Below are 21,982 nucleotides of genomic sequence, written 5' to 3' on the forward strand. Positions count from 1 at the left end.
CATAGGAAAACTCTTTTTGTTTTCTGGGACAAAATAGCTCCTGAAAGGTCATTTTGACCTCAATACTGCAGACGACTTTTATATCAAGAACAAAGAAGACTCAAGGCTTTTGAATCAATTAATAACAAAGCCTGTTCTGAGAATCCATAATGTTTCTAGCATTATCTGTGATTATCAGGACAATTGAAGGGAATCTGAGAAGTATAATTTTTAAAAGTAAATATTTAAAAAGTTCATAAAAATAGGAAGAAGTTAATTATCTTCATCTTAACTATACAGAAAATTAATAATAGATCTACTCTTATTCTTAGATAAATTAAGCTGTGTATTAAGACGATAATTATGCATCTTGACACTAAGCGGAGGAACATCTCTTGTTTTTTAAAAGATATAATTAATAACAAAAGTCAATAGGTAACAGAAAGACTTAATTTTAATGAAGAACCTCAGCTTGTTTCCTTTTCTTTTAATAGAGCCAAAAAATAAGGGCAAGAGTGAATTCATTTCCATAGTCTTAAATTCTGCTTCCTTCTTCTCCTGTTGTGGGTAATGATCAGTGAAATGGTAGGACTTTCAAGCATTCAGCAGAAAATAGGCAAATTACACACACACACACACACACACACACAGAAAAGAGATAAGTGGCATGGATGATCTACAAAATAATTAGTTCACCTTTCAGTAATTGAGTCGTGCCAAGCTTTTGTGAGAGTGAAGATATAAGCAATAGGATAGAACTTTGTCTTTTTTCCGTAGAAATAGTGGGTAGTTAGATTCTTTCAGAGCCTATTTGAACTGTCAGCCTTTGTTTCTTTATTTATGTGAACATCAACTGAATTTGCAATTAGTTATTATATTCCTGAGTGTAATGACCAGATTTATTCACTTTTTGGTAAGAAATTTGTTTTGGTTTTAGGTTGGTACTTGTGTACACATGGGCCTCCCAAGGAAAAGTAGTTGTCATTATTTGCATCTAAAGCCTTCCCACAAATAACTTTGGAGCATAAGAGCATCCACTTAAATTGACATGACCTTCCTGGCACAGAATATTCACCTGTATCAGAATCTTTCAGCACAGCATGTTGTTATTTTTTATATGTATGCACTTAAATGGGGTGTTCTATGAATCATAACCAAAATTTTCCCCATTTTAGAACAGGAGTTGACAAATATTTTCCGTAAAAGGTCAGAGAGTAAATATTTTAGATCTTGCCTATTGCAACTACCCAACTCCTGTTCTAGAATGAAAGAAGCCATAGAGTATATGTCTACAAATGCTTATGACTGTGTTCCAATAAAATTTTATTTATGATAACAGGTAGTGGACCAGAATTGGTCTGCAGGTCATAACTTGCTGACCCATTATCTAAAACACAAGTGGAGACACACTCTAAAAGAACTATAATCTTAAATAATCCTTTATGACCATTCCATAGAATCAACCTTTTAAGACAAAGGCAAAAAATAATGGTGAGAAAAAAAGTCCAAAGGAAGAAAATATAAGCCATTAATAATTTCTAAATAATATTCTCTGGCGTTTCCTCAGATATGTGTGTGTGTGTGTGTGTGTGTGTGTATACACTCATACACATTATTTCTATGTAAGAATGTTCCACATTATTTTAAAATATCAAATTAAATGATATAATATTTTAGAATCATTTCCAGTAAATATTTGATACCTATTGTGAGCTAAGTGTATTGCTAAGCCAAGAAGTAAATTCCAAATGTAAAATATCTGTATTGCAACCTGTTGTAGTTAATAGTTGGTATCTAACACATCTCTTAAGATGACTGGCTAATTCGAACGATAAATGGAAAAATAGATATCTCGATTACACAGGGAATTCAGCACATTAATACATTCTGTACACTAACATTTAGGTATTATAGAAGTTCATCATTTCCATGAGATATTAAATTTTAAATGGAATGCTCATGGTAGAGTCCAAATATCAAAACTTAATTATTGTTATTATTTTAGAGAGAGGGAAAGGTAGGAAGGGACAAAGGGAAAGGGAGAGAGAGAATCCTAAGCAGGCTTCATGTCCAGTGCGGAGCTCAATGCAGAGCTTGATCTCACAACCCTGAGATCATGCATGACGTGAGCCAAAATCAAGAGTCAAATGCTTTACTGAGTGAGCCACTTGGGCACACCAAAACTTAATTTTAATGAACTAAAAACAACGTTTTACTTGTTTTACATAGAATTTCACTTATATATTTTACTTTACTGGTAGATATTTAGTGTCATACATTGAAATTTTGCTTCAGTATATTTTTTGTGTCTCTGTGTCTATGCATTTCCAACACTAAAATCATTTTAGTATTGTAATAATTGACTCTGTACTTAGGTAGCCACACTTTCTTTCTCATTTCCTTCTCTTCAACTTTTCTTTTTTTTTTTTCTTTTACTTCCACTTTTCTAACTGACTCAGACAATAAACATTAAAGATGTGAAATATGGCCTCTTATTTATTATTAAAGTTCCCATTAAATCCCATGTACTAATAAATGGTTTTGATAGTTCCATCCAACTTCTTATCAGGATAATCCTCAGTGAGGCCTACATGTAAGGGTAAAAAGAGTTGGTAGGATTGAAAGTAAAATACAACTACCATGCCCTGAAAGTGTGTTGGGGTGGGAGGGAGTGAGGGCAGTCAGATTAATAACCAAATGATATAGCATCTATAACCATCATCAAGGTCAAGATCTAAAGGGATGAAGACAAGTTAAAGAGGGGAGGCCCTGGGCTTGACTTCATTATTAGTTCACAGCAGAGATTATATTGCCATCACATGGGCAACAGCCCCAGGGGAGTCTGTCCCATGTAACATGAAGAAGAGCAGAACAGTGCATCCCATCAGTCCTGGCACTGGCTCTCTACAGTCTGGGAGGCAAGCACCCCTCCCCTAAGGATCTGTAGAAACCAAGGAGAGCCTACCCTCCTAAAGGGAATGTTAAGGTTCTCTTGAGGCAGAAAGGCCAAGGTTTGGTCCACAGCCTGCTGGCAAATGAAATGAAACTATTGATACACCGCCCAACTGATTCACAGTACTTTTCGGCAAGTGAAGAATATCTACGTATCTGGAGCAAACAGCTGCCTTAGGTACAGGAATTACTAATGCGTAATGATTCAAGTTAGGAACGGAATAGGGACTGACACATGGTGATTATAGGTAATACAGGAAGCTGTATGCACAGTGCTTTTTACTTTTCAAAGCATTTTACAATGAATGACAAATTAATGTATAATCTCCATTAAAACAATAAAAAAGTAGTTCTTTTTACCTAGATTGGTCACACAATTTAAATAATTCATTATATTTACAACACCATTATTAGTTATTTTCTCAGGGGGGCTTTAACGTTTCTTATAAGCCAAAAAATGTATTCTGACTAAAAAAACAAACAAAAGCATGGTATATATATTTTTTCAATCCTGATTTTCATTTTTTTTTAGCTTTCGGAGGAAAAATTCCTTTATATCTCTGTACAATTGCTAGTCTTCTAACTGCAAGTATTTAGTCACGGTGAATTCATTTAAATATTGGGATAAATTCTACCATTGGTTGCCACATTTCCTTCAGGGCTCTGCATTTATTTATTTATTAGGTTACCCAAATTGAATGCTTGGTTTAAATAGCTTCAGGGCAAAAATACAATAAAATTGCATTAGTTAAAAATATAACCAGCATCAGCAACATGAAAACATAACAGTAAAGCAGCATGAGCATATACATATAAACACAGTCATCATTTTAACACTCCATTGGGACAAGCCATATTACGAAGACAGATTGTATGCCAAGCCCAGAAGCTTAAGCAACCGGGACTCTGGGGAACCACAGGGGCCGGAACTCCGGTTGGAAAGGTCATCACAAGCTCCTCAGAGAAATGCAGCTCTCCATCCAGGGGAAAATCAACAACTGTTAACAGAAGCAAATTTCATTTGGCAAGAGGTTAGGAGGAAATAAAACTCCACAGTCTTTTTTTTTTTCCTGTTTTCTGGCAGAGGACAGCATTTCTAAACATCAACATACACCCAAGCCTAACAGATACTGAAAAATAGGTTGGGGTATTTTTAAGTTATGTGAGGGAATTGGATGAGACATGGAAAGGGAAAGAATATAAAAATGTGTGTGCATACATGTGTGAGTGTGTGTGTGTGTGTGTGTGTGAGATAGTCTACTTGACTTTAGTATAAACTTTGAGTGAGCTAATGAAATATATATATATTATATTTACACACACACACACACAAACGTATATATATCCTTGTAAATTTAAAGCATCTTGGAATTTTTTTCTTTTTCTATTTATTGTCTCAATGCTCCCCAAGTGATCTATAAATATTGTGTATCTGAGCATTATCAGAATCTAGTGAAAGGACTTTCTATGATTCCCAGTAGCTTTCAGGCTTAAATCCAAACCGTTTAGCAAAGCATGCAGGGCCATTCAAGGTCCAGGCTTTGCCCACCAGTCTAGTTTTCTCTTTCTCCCCTTCTCCATCTCACACTACACAGAATTTTATGAATGCTGCTAACAGTACAGATTATCTTCTTTTCCCATTCTACTTCTTCCCCTGCCCCTGCCTGAGTCTTAATCATGAGCAGAACTCTTTTATTTTCCTCTTTTGTAAGAATCTATGGTACTCTCTCATTTTTATAAAAGACCAAATTTCACCATGACTTTGAAACAGAATAAAATGAAGATTACACTTTTTTGAAAAGAAATAGACTGAACAAAAGTACTTGAAACACAAAAAACAAATATCGTTACATCGTGATTGTTATAATATGAGCTGATTATTTCTTTATTTTCATTCTTACACTCTACATGAGAAAAGACTTGCAAAAAGGAAGAAATGGTACAATGGTAAAGAAAGCAGTCTCTAAAGTTTAATTATGTGGGCTAAATATCATCTCTGCTGCTTATCATCTGTATAAATATAAGCATATTTATTTGTGGGTTTTGTTTCTGTGAAATGGGTTCTCTCAATGAGCAGTTTTGTTTATTTTTAATGAAAATCAAAAGGAACAGATGACTGATCCTTTTTTCACTGGGTTTTAATTCATGCTAATATGATGAATTTGAAGCCCAAGCAAAATCAAATGCCATATAAACTACTATTTACACGCAAGGTGTATAGAATTGGAATTAAAAATAAAAACAGAAAAGTGTGAAATTGGTCTTGGAATTCTCTGTGAGTTAAAAAAAAGCTCTGAATTCCTTCCACAGAGGGAAAAGATATATAGTAATGTAAAATATCATGTAAAATCTGAGATCTTATAAATCTCTAAAGCTTATCCATGAATTCCTGAATATGCAAAAACCAGATAAGAGACCCAATTCTATATAGTTGTTTTATTTTGATCGAGTCTTAAAGAAAATTATGGACATTAATAGATGAAGTATAAACAGAAAGAGAGTCCAGGTTTGGGGAAATAATATAACTAGATCCAGAAGGGATACATTAGTGACATGTATGTAAGCTTTATTAAAAAGAATTATTTCATCATTTAGATTTTAATATTTATAATGGTGTTGTATTTCCTTCTTCAGACTATACCCTCATTTTAAACTTGTTATGATCTGGTTGATTGTGGTGTCAATTAATAGTATACCAATCCGTAGAGGTTTAGACATGAGTAGTTTAGGAAGAAGAAAAGAAAAGCTTCAGGGAAACATCACATTTGTATTTAGATTTATAAGATAAATGTTTGTTTAGAATAAGAAAACAAATGAGTAGATTGACTTATGAAGTACGAATAGACAAACCAAACAATACCAGGCGAAGCAAAGAAAATGCAAATGGAATTATTAAAAAAAAATACACCTCAGACAATAGCAGCATACTCTCCCTTTTATTAATGCCACCTTGATTTGTGTAGCCACAACTTATTTCCAGCAGTAAATAACATTGAGCTAAAAGTCTTAGATTCTACATGTAAAGTCCCCATACTGCTGGATCACAGGCAACCCCTTCTCCCAAAGCAGCAGTTTACCTTTTGCAAGTTTCTTTTTTGAATCAGGTTAATCTATCTAGATTTCTGAGTTTACATAAATTATTTTGAGAATTTCCCATTAGGTCATTGGGTTAATGATCTAACACGACTTTAAAGAACTAGATCTTTGAAACCAAATTCAAAATATGTTTAAAAGAGCCGAAGCATTACTTTGACAATAAGTAGTTAAACATAGAATTCCTTTCATTATTATTGATATTTTTGAGGCAACATAATATCTGAAGAAAGAAGGGATGGGAAGAGGAATAGAAATATACTATTGGATTTGGTATATACCATTTTATTTTATTTGAGCTAATAAAGTGTTTCCTCAATAAGGGTACTTTTAAATGTAAAATATGTTATTTCTTCTCAAAATTTCCTTACATATAACAGTCCTGTTTTTTAATTTGGTTAACATGCTTATTATTCCAGAAATAACCTAAACAATAACCTGGAAAGATAAAATACTATAAAGATGAAGAGGAAGAACTTTTTTAAAAGGGCAGAAAAAGAGTTAGCAGTGTAAATAAATCTGAGGGTAAGATTGATCCAAATAAATACATATATGAAAAATGATATGAAAAATGATTCATAATTTTGTCTCTAAATTCTTTTTTTTTTAAGATTTTATTTATTTATTTGACAGACAGAGATTACAAGCAGGCAGAGAGGCAGGCAAAGAGAGAGGAGGAAGCAGGCTCCCCACTGAGCAGAGAGCCCAATGCGGGGCTCGATTATAGGACTCTGAGGTCATGACCTGAGCCGAAGGCAGTGGCTTAACCCACTGAGCCACCCAGGCGCCCCTTGTCTCTAAATTCTAAGAAACCATTGCAAAGAGAGAAACATGATAAATTTCAGGATTATTCATGAATATCCATAAGGTGGACTTACAAAGAAAGAATACTAATTTGCACAAGAGAGTAAAATTAGTACTAATATTGAAGCAAAAGTAAAACCAAATTTTCCCTACAGCTTTTCAGAAGTAGATTCAAAAGCAAAAGAAAATGTAGTTTTGCCCTACTGTCTACCTCCCCCAAGGAAAAAAAATCTACTAGGGAAAATATAATGAAAATGTGTATCTTCATTTCTTCATTATAATGGGATATTAATAAGATTAAATTAAATAGGATATTAATTTAATTTAATATTTAATTCAATAGGATCTTAATACACATGATGTTTTATTTACATTATATGTACATATACATACGTTAATACATGTAATGTATTATAGCAGTTGTTACTTTGCAAGGATGCTAGCCCAAGAATCTTACTTTTCAAGGAACTGGAAAATCTAGATATTTTTATAGGAAATCTTCAGATTTTTAAGAGGTCAATAGTATGTTTGCCAAATTAAACATACTGAGGGACAGATTCAATATAGGAGCTGCCAGTCTTCAACTCTTATTTTACAGAATATAGAAAAATCAATAGACTGTACCTTCCATTATTAAATATTTGGAATCACTGAGTGACAATTACCTGAAATACAACTTTTATATGTGATTGGCTGAGCTCATACTACAGGTTATAAAATTCAGCCTCGCCAAAGTTTGTATTTTGTTTTCAAGGGAGTTTAAGTGTCAGTAAAAGAAAACAGCCATTTCACTGTTGCATGACAGCTGACCTCCTCACCATGGAATCACTTAAGGTCTTGGAACTCCATTTGATTTGTCTCCTTTGTTATTCCTGAATATTGAAATCACCTAAGATTCTCAAATTACATTTAAAAAGACTTCAGGTTTGAAACTTCACAATATCTTGTTTATGAGACCTGTCCCAACATTCTTTACCACTGTAGTAGTTAGGCTGTACTGCTAAGTAGTACACTCTGCAAATAACAAATTAAATATGGTGAGAGTTTGTTGTATCACATTCCATATATATTTCTTGAATGTGCACAGACTGCACCATCTTTGTTGATTGTATGTGTGGAAGCAAGTATTTTGTTTAATTATTTTTGTTTGTTCATTTTAGATTTTATTTGTCAGAGAGAGAGAAATTGTGCACAGGTGGGGGAGTGGCAGAGGGAGAGGGAGAAGCAGACTCCCCACTGAGCAAGGAGCTCAATGTAGGACTCAATTCCATGACCCTGGGATCGTGACCTGAGCTGAAGGCAGAAGTTTAACCAACAAAGCCACCCAGGGATCCCCACAAGAATTTTGTTTAATCATGAGGACTCTATATACCCAAAGTCAGAATGATTTGCATGACTAGAAAGGTAGAAAAAGTCTCTTTTTTGGAAGGAAGCCATCCTAAACTCAATGCCTTCACTGTAAGTTGGGTGTGATGAGTAGAAGTGCTCTTTGCAGTTGTTACTTTTAAATATTAGTCCTGTAAGAGAGAGAATCTTAAGCAGGCTCTACACCCAGACCAATGCCAGGATCAATCTCCTAACTCTGAGATTCATGATCTGAATCAAAATCAAGAGTCAGATGCTCAACTGACTGAATCACTCTGGCACTCATAATCTCCATAGTTTTACCCTTTCCAGAATGTCATAGTTGGAGTCATATCTTACGTAGTGGTATCTTATTTAGTCTTATCTTACATAGCCTTTGTAGATTTCTTTCTTTCAGTCAGTAATTTGCATTTACTGTTCTTCCATGTCTCTTCATGGATTGATAGTGCATTTATTTTAGCACTATATGATAATCCATTGTTTGGATGTACCAGAGTTTATTTATCCATTCCCTACAGAAGAATATCTTGGTTGCTTCTAAATTTTAGTACGAATAAAGGTATTATAAACAATAAAAAAATTAGTCCTGTAGATTTTCTGTGAATTGGAACAGGTATTTTCTATCCAATGAACTTCTTTATTCCTACTTCAGTAAGACTCATGTTACTTATTTTTGTGGCTGTTGTTACTGCTCTAGAAACACTTAAGAAGTAGAAGTAAGTCTACTTTGTGCATCTTCATGATACTGTATCACCTGACACCATTTTTGAAAGTTTTTAAATTGAGAAAAATTCAAGAAATGAATATTTATATCATAGAAAATAACAGGAAAATAACAAAATTTTGTAGTTAAAATAATTATTTACAGATATGCAATTCATTCCTCACAACAACCCTGTAGATTCTTTGCTTTCTAGGTAAACACACAGAGATCTAAAAAGATTAAGTAACTGCCTTGGTGATATAAAAGATATTGTTAGCTTTGATCTCAAGTAAATTTAATCATAACTCGTAACCACATGATTCCTACCAAACCAGCTTTAAGTGGTGGGTAATGCACCTGAAACTATTACAAATTGGTCATAATGAGATTAATTGCTATTATAGATGCAATGTAGAAAAATTGTTGAATATAGCTGTATGAAATACTCAACAAGTTTATTAGATTAAAACTTCTATTTAGAAAAATAATAGTAAAATCTATTTTACAACAGAATTTGGAGATACTGGTTAATATGACATTTCATAATATTAGATATTAATAAAAATTTAAAATACTGTTAATGATAGCCATATTCAGTTGTTGTGCTGTAAAGCGTCCATATCCCCAATATTTATGTTCCCTTATTCTTGCCTATGTGAGAATTTAACCTGTAGAATTTAACCTATATATTTTGAGGTTTGAGGAATACTATTAATTCAAACTCTATGAATTATTAATCATAAGTTGAAATTGAATGTGTAATACCTCATTAAAATCTTATGTCCTAAAGAATTTGCTTATTATCTGGAGTTTTTTGTTTGTTCTTTTTCAAAAATTTGGACATTGTTCTTCAAAGATATTGTTAACCAGAAAGCACTTATGATTTTTTGGTTATTTACCTTTTACTAGTCTGAAAGAAGTTGCCTAAAGGAAGGTAAAAAGACCAACCAAAGTCTAAACATTTAGTGTAGAATGAATGTGAAATCTCTTTTATATGCCATGGCAAAAAGCCCTTTAAAGATCTCATTCTTGAGTTTCTAATACAAATCACAACAGAGTATCTACATATCTTCCTTTTTCCTAATGTATGTGGCACTTTCAGGAATTCTGTGGGAGGGAAGAAACATCTTTTCTTTTAATCATTAACATTTCTAAAATGAATTTGCAAATATCAGATGGTATTATAGCTATTAAACAACTAAAGTGAAAATATATTCTCTCTGGCAGCATACTAATGCCTGAAAAGAAAAAGAACATGAAAAAAATTATCGTCAAGTAAAATAATAATTTCTCTCTTATCCTTCCCCCTCTGCCTCTTCCTCCCTCATTTCAATTTAAGAGATTCGTTCTCCTGCTGGTTGTAACGGGAATGAATTTCAGTGCCATCCTGATGGAAATTGCATTCCTGATCTGTGGCGCTGTGATGGAGAAAAAGATTGTGAAGATGGTAGCGATGAAAAAGGCTGCAATGGGACATTACGACTGTGTGATCATAAAACCAAGTTTTCCTGTCGAAGTACAGGTACGTTGGTTCAGCTTCTACCTTGGGCTTCCTAGAGCTATAATCCTTTGACCCAACTTCAGTGTATATTTTACCTGCATAAAAAGGGTTCTCGTGTTTCTAGTATGTTTGTTTACATTATATGTGTGATAATAATATGAGCTGATACTTACAGAGAACTATCTATGGGCCCAACAGAGCTCTAAGGAATGTTTTTGCCATGAGCTCATTTCATCATCCTAACTCACAGTGAAAAAAACTGAAGCCCAGAAGAGTTTTTAACATGCTCAAGTTAAAAAAAGTCAAAAGAGCCACATGGCAGAATTGGGATTTGAAACCATGTAATCCAGATTCAGAGTCTGGAATTTCAGACTTCTGAAAGAGATAATTGTGCTTAATACACAGACAACATTCCTCTTTCCACAGATAAACCCTCACCCTAAAATTTCATGAAGATGAATATGAAGATGAATGGAATGAAAAGGCAGAATTATATACATTTATTTTCGAGTACAGTAGATTCCTAAATTTAATCATGCTGTTGCTAGATTTCATTAAGATAAAGGTGATGACTATCATTCAAACCTTTGAATTGTTTTGAAAGTCACGAGGTTTCTATTTTTTATGATGTTATTCTATTATTATGTCTGGTCCATTTTGTTTTTCTACATAGAGTAGGTTCTATCTGACATAATAAACCAACTTATTTATTTTTCTCTCAATACCACGTGATGAGTTGAAGTTTAGAGAAAAAATATATTATAATAGCTATAATAATATGATTTTTGAAATGGATTATATCATTCACCAAATAATCCAATGGAAACAATCCCTATAGATTTCAGGATATATTATGGAATCATCTCTGGGATGCAGTGAAATTGTTTTTTGAATTGCCTAATATCTGGTGATTCATTTTGCTCCTTATTAAGTATTTCAACCAAAACATAGAAATGAAAAGTTATCACAGCTATGATTAAGCAAACACACTGGAAACCACATGGCCCATGGGCATCTAAAGATAAAAAAAGAAATTGTGTTTCTTTATCTGGACACACTTCCTGGCTACAATTAAGCATTTGACTAAGAAATAAAGAGATAAATATAAGCTAACATAGGCATAGAGAAATAAACACTCCTGAGGATCATTCTTTATGTTTTCAAAATGGTTACTTTTGCAACAATAGTTTTCACAATTATGTGACTCTTTTCAATCGTTACATTAAGTGTCTTGGTTTTGGGGTTATTGATTTAAAAATGTGACTTTAAATTTAGAAATTATCTTTTTGGAACATATACTGATTAACTTTAATAGATAATAATATGATAAATAATAATGAAGGGAGGAAAAAAAATTGTCTATACCACATCAGTTTCATTGACTGGGGCCCTTAAAATTAGACAGACAATAGATGGCTTAATTAAAAAAAAAAAAAAGGAAGAAAAAGCAAGTTTATATATACATGCATCTTACATGCATGTGGGAAAACTCAGTGATGAGTAACTCCAGGGGCTGGTTAGAACTTGGGCTTATAGAATCTTAACAATAATAGTAAATTTGTGGGAAGGTGACCAAAGAACAGAAAAGAACTTCAAGTTTTTAGGGATGGAAAGTTGTAGGTAGATTAATATATCTGAGAACTAAAGGAAGATAAGGGCTAGTCAGTAAAATGTGTGCAGGTCCATCTAGGCACTGATTTTTTTTATTTTCTTCATGGCCATAAAATTTCCCTAGAAAAGGATTTATGGAAGTCCTCATTTCTCAAAAGTTTTATGCTTATAGTCATATAAGGGAAGCTATAGGAAGACTTCTTTCTACATCTTTTGAACTTCAAATGCTTTCAGCTCAAAATAATACTTATGTAAAAATAACATATTTGTGGGTGTGTACTTTGACCCCATACACTGGGTATCTTTGGAGAATTGGATTCTGAGAGATAATTTTATGTGTATTGATTGGGATTTGGACTATCCATGTAATAATCACGTGTATGTATCAAGTAATCATCAGGTTAATCAAAACTTAATGTAAAAAATCAGAAGTGAAATAAAATTTATGTTGCATTATCAAAGGGAAATAGAGTATAACATGATGACTATAGTTGATAATACTGTATTATGCAACTGAAATTTGCTAAAAGAGCAGAATTTAAGTGCTCTTACACACACACACAAATAATAAATAAATAAAAATTAAAAATCGGGGCACCTGGGTGGCTCAGTTGGATAAACATCTAGCTGTGGCTCAGGTCATGATCTCAGTCAGGGTCCTGGGATCAAGCCTGGCATTGGGCTCCTTGCTCAGCGGGAGGTCTGCTTCTCTATCACCATTTGCCTGCCACTCCCACAGAGTACTCACTCTCATTCTCTGTCAAATAAATAAATAAATAAATAAATAAATAAATAAATAAATGTAAAATGTGAAATGTAACAATCTGATTCTAATTTGATCTGAGGCTTCAACATAGTAAACCATAATGTATCAAATATTTGAGGAGTCATAACTCATAATTATATATGCATATTTTTGAATATTTCAGGTATTAAAGGGAACCTTAAAAATAAATATTAAATATAAATATAAATATCTATGATGTTTTTGATATTTTAAAATTTACTTAAATTATTAGCCTAAAAGCTTAAAAACCCTTAAACTACTCAAGATGCTAAATTCAGTGTTCATTTTTATTTTCTGAAGACTTCCAAATGCTAGCTTAAACATTTAAAAATTTTCAGGGTAATCAATTCGCATTAGGTGGTCACAATGGCCCCCAAGTAGAAATAATTCATTGTCCATGTTTAGGGGAACTACTTAATACTTAAGTGCATTCACACAATGAACTAGTCTAATGTCATTGAAAAGGCATAAGAAAAAATTCATAAAGATGGAATTTTAAATTCACACTTTGAATCCTTTCTCTGCTGTGAAAAACACATAAAGATGGTGAAAAAATATAACAAGAGAAAAGAGAGATATAGTCATATTGACCAACAAAATATATCTCTGATGAACTGAAGTCAATGGAATAACAAATGGTGGAGCTGGGTTGAATCTGGATGCCTGATTGGATTAGATTTGGAGATGAGTAGAGATGAACAGGTGTTCAGATTTTAGGTTTAATGGGAAATAAAGCTATCCCACATGAATTTGGGGACTGGAACCAGGCACACTGATGAAAATCAGACACTGGAATTGGACTCATTTGCTCTTAAAAAGAGGGGATTAAGAGGGATATGTATTGCATGGAGCACTGGGTATGGTGCATAAAAAATCTTGGAACACTGAAAAAATAAAATTGAGTTAAAAAAAAAAAGAGGGGAAAAAATTACTGCTGGTTGCTTCCTAGGATGGTTACTTCAATGAAGTAGTGTACCTAGAGAGATTGGATAATGTAGGCATGGCAATCATGTCAAGCCTCTAGCTAGCTTAAGGACTGAAAGTGATAAGACAAATACAGGATGTATTTTTGAACCAAGAGTGAGGGTAGTGATGGAGTGGGCTGAACTAGAAGAAGCAACACCTGACACAGTAATGAGTAAACACATAAGGTCAGGGCAAAAATTGAAAACTCCTATTCAAGATGAGATTGAAGAGAAATTTCTAAAATCCATGAAGATAACCATCTCTAGTAAAACAAGCCATCAAAAATCAGTCATAAAATGAATTTACTCAAGATAAAGTGAAAATGAGATGTTTAAATGATAGATCTAAAAAAAAAAAAGAAAAGAAATATGTTTGGGATCCTCAAAGATAAAAAATGGAAAAAATGGAAAAGAATATCCCTAAATTGAACAAGAATATATATGGAGATATATATGGATATATATATATATATATATATATATATATATATATGGATATGTAGCTATATCTAGATATAGATATATATCTATATATAGATATATCTACGTATATATATGGATATGTAGCTATATCTATATATATAACCATATATATCTATATAGATATATAGATATATATCTATATCTAGATATCTAGATATATCTACGTATATATATGAATATGTAGATATATCTATATATATCCATATATATCTACATATATAGAGAGACATATATCTATATCTAGATATATACATATATCTACATAGATATATATGGATATGTAGATATATCTACATATCCATAGATATATCTACATATCCATATATATCTACATATCCATATATATATATATCCATATATATTCTTGTTCAATTTAGGGTTATTCTTTTCCATTTTTTCCATTTTTTATCTATGGATATATATATTCATATATATTCTTGTTCAATTTACGGATATTCATACATAGATATAGATATAGATATAGATATAAGCAGAAAAATTATAATAGAAAATGGTGGAAAATGATAAATATTAGACTTGAGAATGAAATACACCAACATGGAACTTTAAATAAACTCTAGGCTGGACACAGAGAAAACAAACTTGAAAATAATAATATACAGTTTATTCAGAGACATCATGGAAAAAGAGAAGAGAAATAAAAAAGAAAGAGCAGTTAAGATCTATGTTGTAAGGCTACAGCAGATACTTCAAGAAATTCCATGAGGGAATATAGGTATTAACAGAAAGAAACACAGAACACACACACACACACACACACACACACACATAGGATAACTAAGTGGCTGAAAAAGCTAAGATTTCCCTAAACTGAAGAACTTGATTCCTCAAAAATAAGTAAATTAATTCTTTTATTAAAGTAGTGTATCACATTGATTGATTTGTGAATGTTGAACCAACCTTGCTGCCGAAGAATAAATCCCACTTAGTTGGGGTAAATAATCCTTTTCATGTACTGTTGGATCCTATTGGCTAGTATTTTGGTGAGAATTTTTGAGTCCATATTCAGCAGGGTATTGGTCTGTAGTTCTCCTTTTTTATGGGGTCTTTGGTTTTGGAATCAAGGGATTGCTGGCATCATAAAATGACTTTGGAAGTTTTCCTTCCATTTGTATTTTTTGGAAAATTTTCAGAAGAATAGGTATTAATTCTTCCTTAAATGTTTAGTAGAATTTCCCTGAAAAGCCATCTGGCCCTGGGTTCTTCTTTCTTAGGAGATTTTTTTTATTACTACTTCAATTACTTGCTAGTTATGGGTCTGTTCTAGTTCTCTATTTATTCCTGGTTCAGTATTGTAGTTTATACATCTCTAGGAATGCATCCATTTCTTCCAGATTGTCTAATTTGTTGGCATATAGTTACTCATAATATATTCTTATAATTGTTGATTTCTTTTATATGATACTCTCAGTAGATGCAGAAAATGCATTTGACAAATTACAACATTCTTTCTCAATTAAATTCTTCACAGTATAGGGATAGAGGGTATATACCTCAATATCATAAAAGCCATCTATGCAAAACCCACAGTGAGTATCATTCTCAATGTGGAAAAATGGAGAGGGTTTCCCCTAAGATCAGGAATACAGCAGGGATGTCTACTATCACCACTGCTATTCAACATAGTACTAGAAGTCCTAGCCTCAGCAATCAGACAACAAAAAGAAATAAAAGACATCCAATTTGGCAAAGAAGAAGTAAAACTCTCACTCTTTGCAGATGGTATGATACTTTATGTGGAAAACCCAAAAGACTCCATTCCAAAACTGCTAGAACTCATACAGGAATTCAGTAAAGTGTCAGGATATAAAATCAATGCACAGAAATCAGTTGCATTTCTACACACTAACAGCAAGACAGAAGAAAGAGAAATTAAGGAGTCAGTCTCATTTACAATTGCACCCCAAAACCTTAAAAACCTTAAGATACCTAGGAATAAACCTAACCAAAGAGGCAAAGAATCTGTACTCAGAAATCTATAGAATACTCATGAAAGAAATTGAGGAAGACACAAAGAAATGGAAAAATTTTCCATGCTCATGGATTGGAAGAACAAATATTGTGAAAATGTCTATGTTACCTAAAGGAATCTACACATTTAATGCAATCCCTATCAAAATACCATCAACTTTTTTCACAGAAATGGGACAAATAATCCTGAAATTTGTATGTAACCAGAAAAGACCCTGAATAACCAGAGGAATGTTAAAAAAGAAAAGCAAAGCTGGTGGTATCACAGTTCCACACTTGAAGCTCTACTGTGATAATCAAGATGGTATGGTACTGGCACAAAAACAGACATATAGATCAGTGGGACAGAATAGATAGCCCAGAAAAAGACTCTCAACTCTATGGTCAACTAATCTTTGACTAAGCAAGAAAGAATGTTCATGGAAAAAAGACAGTCACTTCAAAAAATGGTGTTGGGAAAATTGGACAGCAACAACATGCAGAAGAACAAAACTGGACCATTTCCTTACACCATGCACAAAAATAGACTCAAAATGGATGAAAGACCTCAATGTGAGACAGGATTCCTTCAAAATCCTTGAGTAGATTACAGGCAGCAACCTCTTTGACCTCATTCCCAACAACTTCTTCCTAGACACATTGCCAAAGGCAAGGGAAGCAAGGGCAAAAGTGAACTACTGGAACTTCATCAAGATCAAAAGCTTTTGCACAGTAAAGGAAACTGTAAACAAAACAAAGACAATCGAGAGAATGGGAGAAGATAATTGCAAATGACATATCTGATAAAGGGCTAGTATCCAAAATCTATATAAAGAACTTATCAAAATCAATATCCAGTGAACAAATAATCCAATCAAGAAATGGGCAGAGGACATGAACAGACATTTCTTCAAAGAAGACATCTAGATGGCCAACACACACCTGAAAAAGTACTTAATATCACTTGGCTTCAGGGAAATACAAATCAAGACCACAATGAGATACCACCTCACACCAGTCAGAATGGCTAAAATTAACAAGTCAGGAAATGCCAGATATTAGTGAAGATTGTTGGTGGGAATGCAAGCTGGTGCAGCCACTCTGGAAAACAGTATGGAGGTTCCTCAAAAAGTTTAAAATAAAGCTACCCTATGGCCCAGCAATTGCAGTACTAGGTATTTACCCCAATGATACAAATGTGATTTGAAGGGGCAACTGTAACCCAATGTTCATAGCAAGAATGTCCACAATATCCAAACCATGGATGTCTATTGACAGATTAATGGATAAAGACTATGTGGTGTGTGTGTGTGTGTGTGTGTGTGTGTGTGTATATATATATATTCCAGCCATCAAAAATTGAAATCTTGCCATTTGCAATGGCATGGATAGAACTAGAGGCTATTATGCTAAGCAAAATAAGTCATCAGAGAAAGACAATTATCATATTATTTTACTGATATGAGGGCTTTGAGAAATAAGGCAGAGGAAAATAAGGGAAGAGAGGAAAAAATGAAGCAGGATTAAACCAGAGAGGGAGACAAACCATAAGAGACTCTTAATCTCAGGAAACAAACTGAGGGCTGCTGGAGTGGAGGGGAGTAGGACGGATGGAGTAGCTGGGTGATGGACATTGGGGAGGGTATATGCTATGGTGAGCTTTGTGAATTGTGTAAGACTGACTGATGAATCACAGACCTGGACCCCTGAAACAAATAATACACTATACGGTGATTAAAAAAATACATTCAGACTTTTGGGTAAAATTAATGAAATTAACCAAACTTCTATAAGTCATTTTGAAATTGCAGATCATCAGATACTGAAACTACCAGAAAGAAAATCAGATTAACTAAGAAGATTTTAAGAAATGCCACAAGAAAATGGAGTAATAAGAAGCTGAGGGAAAAACACTTTCAGGCTAATATTCTTGGTAAATATTCCAAGTAAAATATTATTCCAGATAATTTAGTCATACAAAGTACATGGGATTTTTACACATAAAGCCTCACTAAGAAAATTATTAAGATAATAGGAAAATAGGATTTGGTGAGAAAATGAGAAAGAGAAGTTTAGGGACCAAAATAAAATATTGATGAGATTAACAACTACAACAAAACCAACCAACCAGTTAAATGATAAAAATGCAATCTTCAGTAAGGATTTTGCAGTCTAAATATCTTACATTAAATAATATGCTATCAACTTCTATATAGCAAAAAATATAGGAACCATAATAAGAAAACTATATTAGAAGAATAAAATTTTATTCATTTACCATAGTCCATAAAAAATCAAATGGAAGAAAAATAAGCAAGAATGTAGATCTAAAGAATTAATGCTTAGAACAAATTAATAAAAATATAATTCTATTCTTAGAAGTCAAGAAAGATGAAGCTTCTTTTACAAGGCTCATGATATATTTTTTTTAAAATAACTATTTATTGTCACAAACAACTCAATAAATTCCAAGAAGTAGAAGTGATGCATACAAAATGTCCTGATTATAGTATAATAAAACTAATAATTTTGAAGAGTAATACCATTCCTGCATTTGGAACTTTAATAATAAAAACACTCAATATATTTATTCTAGAGACAATAAAACTGAAATTGTAGAAAGTTTAGAAAATAAAGGTTTGTACATAGCAGAACATATGGAATATAAATAAAGAATTGCTAAAAGGAAAAATTCATAACTTTGCACATTTATATGCAATGTCCCAAACTCTTAGTCATTTTTTAACCTTTAACCCACTAAGCCACCCAGGCACCTATTTTTTAACCTTTAATAACTTCAGAAGTATAAATGCTATAACACCAAACATCATCTGAAACTTCAATTATTTATATTTAACATATTGCTAGTTTTGTGAATCTTGAATAATTAATGTTTAAGTTTGTTTCTAGTAGTTTATAGTAGTTTGCCATCTTTAACTAGTGAAGCTGAAACAAAAAATAATATTAAAAGTGTTATACTCTAAATTAACAAAATTACATGTATTTAAGACCCAGTTTATAAAAGTATAACAAATTTAGATAAGCTTTCAAATAATTTTTATGCTTGTAACATTTATATTTTTAAATTTATTAAAGGTAAAAACTGCTCTAAGACTTTAAGACACCTATATTTACATTAAAAATTAAAATATGTATTTTTAAACAATATGTAGAAAAGACAATACTATCAGTCATCCTTGTGCTTTCCTCTATCTCTCAACTCTCTTGCTGTTGGATTCAGACCAGGTGACTAGTTCTATGGACTAATGGACTATATCATTTCCATACTAAGGCACTTAAGCTAGAAAGTCAAATATTTAGTGGAATTACATTTTTTTTCAATATCAGATTGGTGATTATTAACAAAACCAATAATACCTTATGTTGGTGAGAGTAGATGAAGCAGACACTGATGTCACTAAATATTGATGAAACTATAAGGAAGGCCATTTGGCAATATGTATCTATGTTTATAATGTGAATACACTTTCACAATTCCACCTCTAAAGCCTTATCCTACAAATAATGCATTGGAGGAGTGATGTGTACAAGATATTCATTTATATTATATTTTTTAAAGATTGGAATAATGCATTCAATAAGCTTAACTCTAAAAGTATATAAATAGCCTTACCTGTACACCAAATAGTTGACAATGTACAGAAAGCATTCTCCATACACAAAAGTCAAATTAGAATTCAGCATCAAAAAGATTAGAAAGGCAGGTGCCTATGTGACTCATTTGGCTGAGTGTCCACCTTTGGCTCAGGTCATGATTCCAGGGTCTTGAGTTTGAACCCCAAGTCAGGCTCCCTGCTCAGTGGAGAATCTGGTTCTCCTCTTCCTCTGCCCCTACCCCTACTCCTGCTCTCTCTCTCACTTTTTCTAAAAAAAAAAACCCAAATCAAAAAAACAACAAAAAAAAATGAATTTGAAAATTAAAATCATACTTCAAAATAATCAAGACTAATAAAGAAAACCCAATATACACATTTAAATATTAGAATTGAATGACAAGGTATATACTGCACAATTAAATTTCTGTGAAAGTCTTTTTTTTTTTTTTTTAGTAGACTTAATTTTTAGAACAGTTTTAGGTTCATAACAAAAGTGAGAGGAAAGAACAGAGTTCCCATATAGCCCCTGTTACCCCTACACACACAACTTCCTTTACTAACAGCATTCCACAACAGAATGACTTATTGCAGTTGATGAACTTGCATTCCTACTTTGACATATCACCCAAGGTCCATAATTTACATTAAAATTTACTCTTGGTAATGTACAAACTATGGATTTGGACAAATGTATAATGATGTATCATGTGCCAGCATAGTGTCATAGTGATTTCATTGCCCTAAAAGTCTCTCTGCTCGGCCTATCCATATCTCTTTTCCCCCAACCCCTGGCAACCACTGATGTTTTTATCTCTACCTTAGATGGAAATTGCTTTTTTGGTGGTCATCAGGGATTATAACTATGTGAGTTCAGAAAATTACCAAACCTCTCTAAGTTTCAATTTTCTTTTATTTAGATTTTATTTATTTATTTGACAGAGATCACAAGTAAGCATGCAGAGAGAGAGCAAGAAGCTGGGCTTCCTGCAATATGGGGCTTGATCTCAGGACCCTGAGGTCATGACCTGAGCCGAAGGCAGAGGCTTAACCCACTGAGCCACCCAGGTGCCCCTAAGTTTCAATTTTCTAGTCTGCAAATTGAGATAATAATTACATTAATATCATCATCATCATAAGTAGGACATACATTCAGTGCCTGGAACACAATATGAATTTGATGAATGATAACTGTAACTATTACTACTACATTTTGACTTCTTTTTCTGTAAGATTTGACCTTTCTCTACAACACATGCCCTCTCTGAAACCTTTTCTTATAAACTCTATTATGGATTGCACTCTATTCATTCACCATCTAGATTCTTTTTTTTTTTTTTAATTTCACTTTTCATTGTCTACCCCTTAAATTCAAGAAAAAAAAAAAAAAAGACTTGTTAAATGCATAATGTGTTTCAGACATTATGTTGATTTTTCTCTAAATTTCTTTGTTTTGCTCCTTATCATATTTCTGCAAGGTATCCATAGAATTTACTTTTGTTCCCAATGTTTCAACCTTCACTCCCAGGTAAATGTTTACCAAATTCCTGTCATTGGAATTCAACCCACATTTCAAACTCTTTTTTTTTTTTCTTTTTTTTCCCCAATGCTATACTGAACATCTCACTTTTTCTCTGAAGCCAAAAATTTTTCCATATTTCTCTGTTTATTTTAAAAATATATTGAAGGGGCACCTGGGTGGCTCAGTGGGTTAAAGCCTCTGCCTTCGACTCAGGTCATGATCCCAGGGTGCTGGAATCGAGCCCCGCATTGGGGGGGGTCTCTGCTCAGCAGGAGCCTGCTTCCTCCTCTCTCTCTCTACCTGCCTCTCTGCCTACTTGTGATCTCTCTCTGCCAAATAAATAAATAAAAATCTTCAAAAAATAAAGCAGAAAGTGCATTTTGACATTCTAACATGTCATCATTTTTTTAGGTCCTACTGATGCTATATCTACAATTTCTCTACTGTCACTCATTCTGCTCTTTCTACTCACATATCATAACATATGGTAAACTTGAATTATCTGTCCCTCAGACCACTCACTGTGTGACCTACTGTGTTTGCTCCTGACAATAATTCCCCTTCAATGTGTTCTACACATAGCTTTGGCTCCCTCTTACCTCATAACTGTACCTGAGCACATTCTCTCTCAA

General features: G+C 33.0%; 1 protein-coding gene across 4 annotated transcripts in view; it reads left to right on the top strand.

The window, feature by feature from the left end:
* LRP1B (LDL receptor related protein 1B) overlaps nucleotides 1–21,982 on the top strand; it is a 1,969,831-nt gene that overhangs the window by 1,247,110 nt on the left and 700,739 nt on the right. For all 4 annotated transcript variants that reach the window (XM_032356230.1, XM_032356231.1, XM_032356232.1 and 1 more), the window contains one exon: nucleotides 10,236–10,418. In XM_032356230.1, the coding sequence (XP_032212121.1) occupies nucleotides 10,236–10,418 (183 nt within the window). The remainder of the gene's footprint in view (nucleotides 1–10,235; nucleotides 10,419–21,982) is intronic.

The sequence above is a fragment of the Mustela erminea genome, chromosome 8 (assembly GCF_009829155.1).
Source record: "Mustela erminea isolate mMusErm1 chromosome 8, mMusErm1.Pri, whole genome shotgun sequence".
Classification (NCBI taxonomy): Eukaryota; Metazoa; Chordata; class Mammalia; order Carnivora; family Mustelidae; genus Mustela; species Mustela erminea.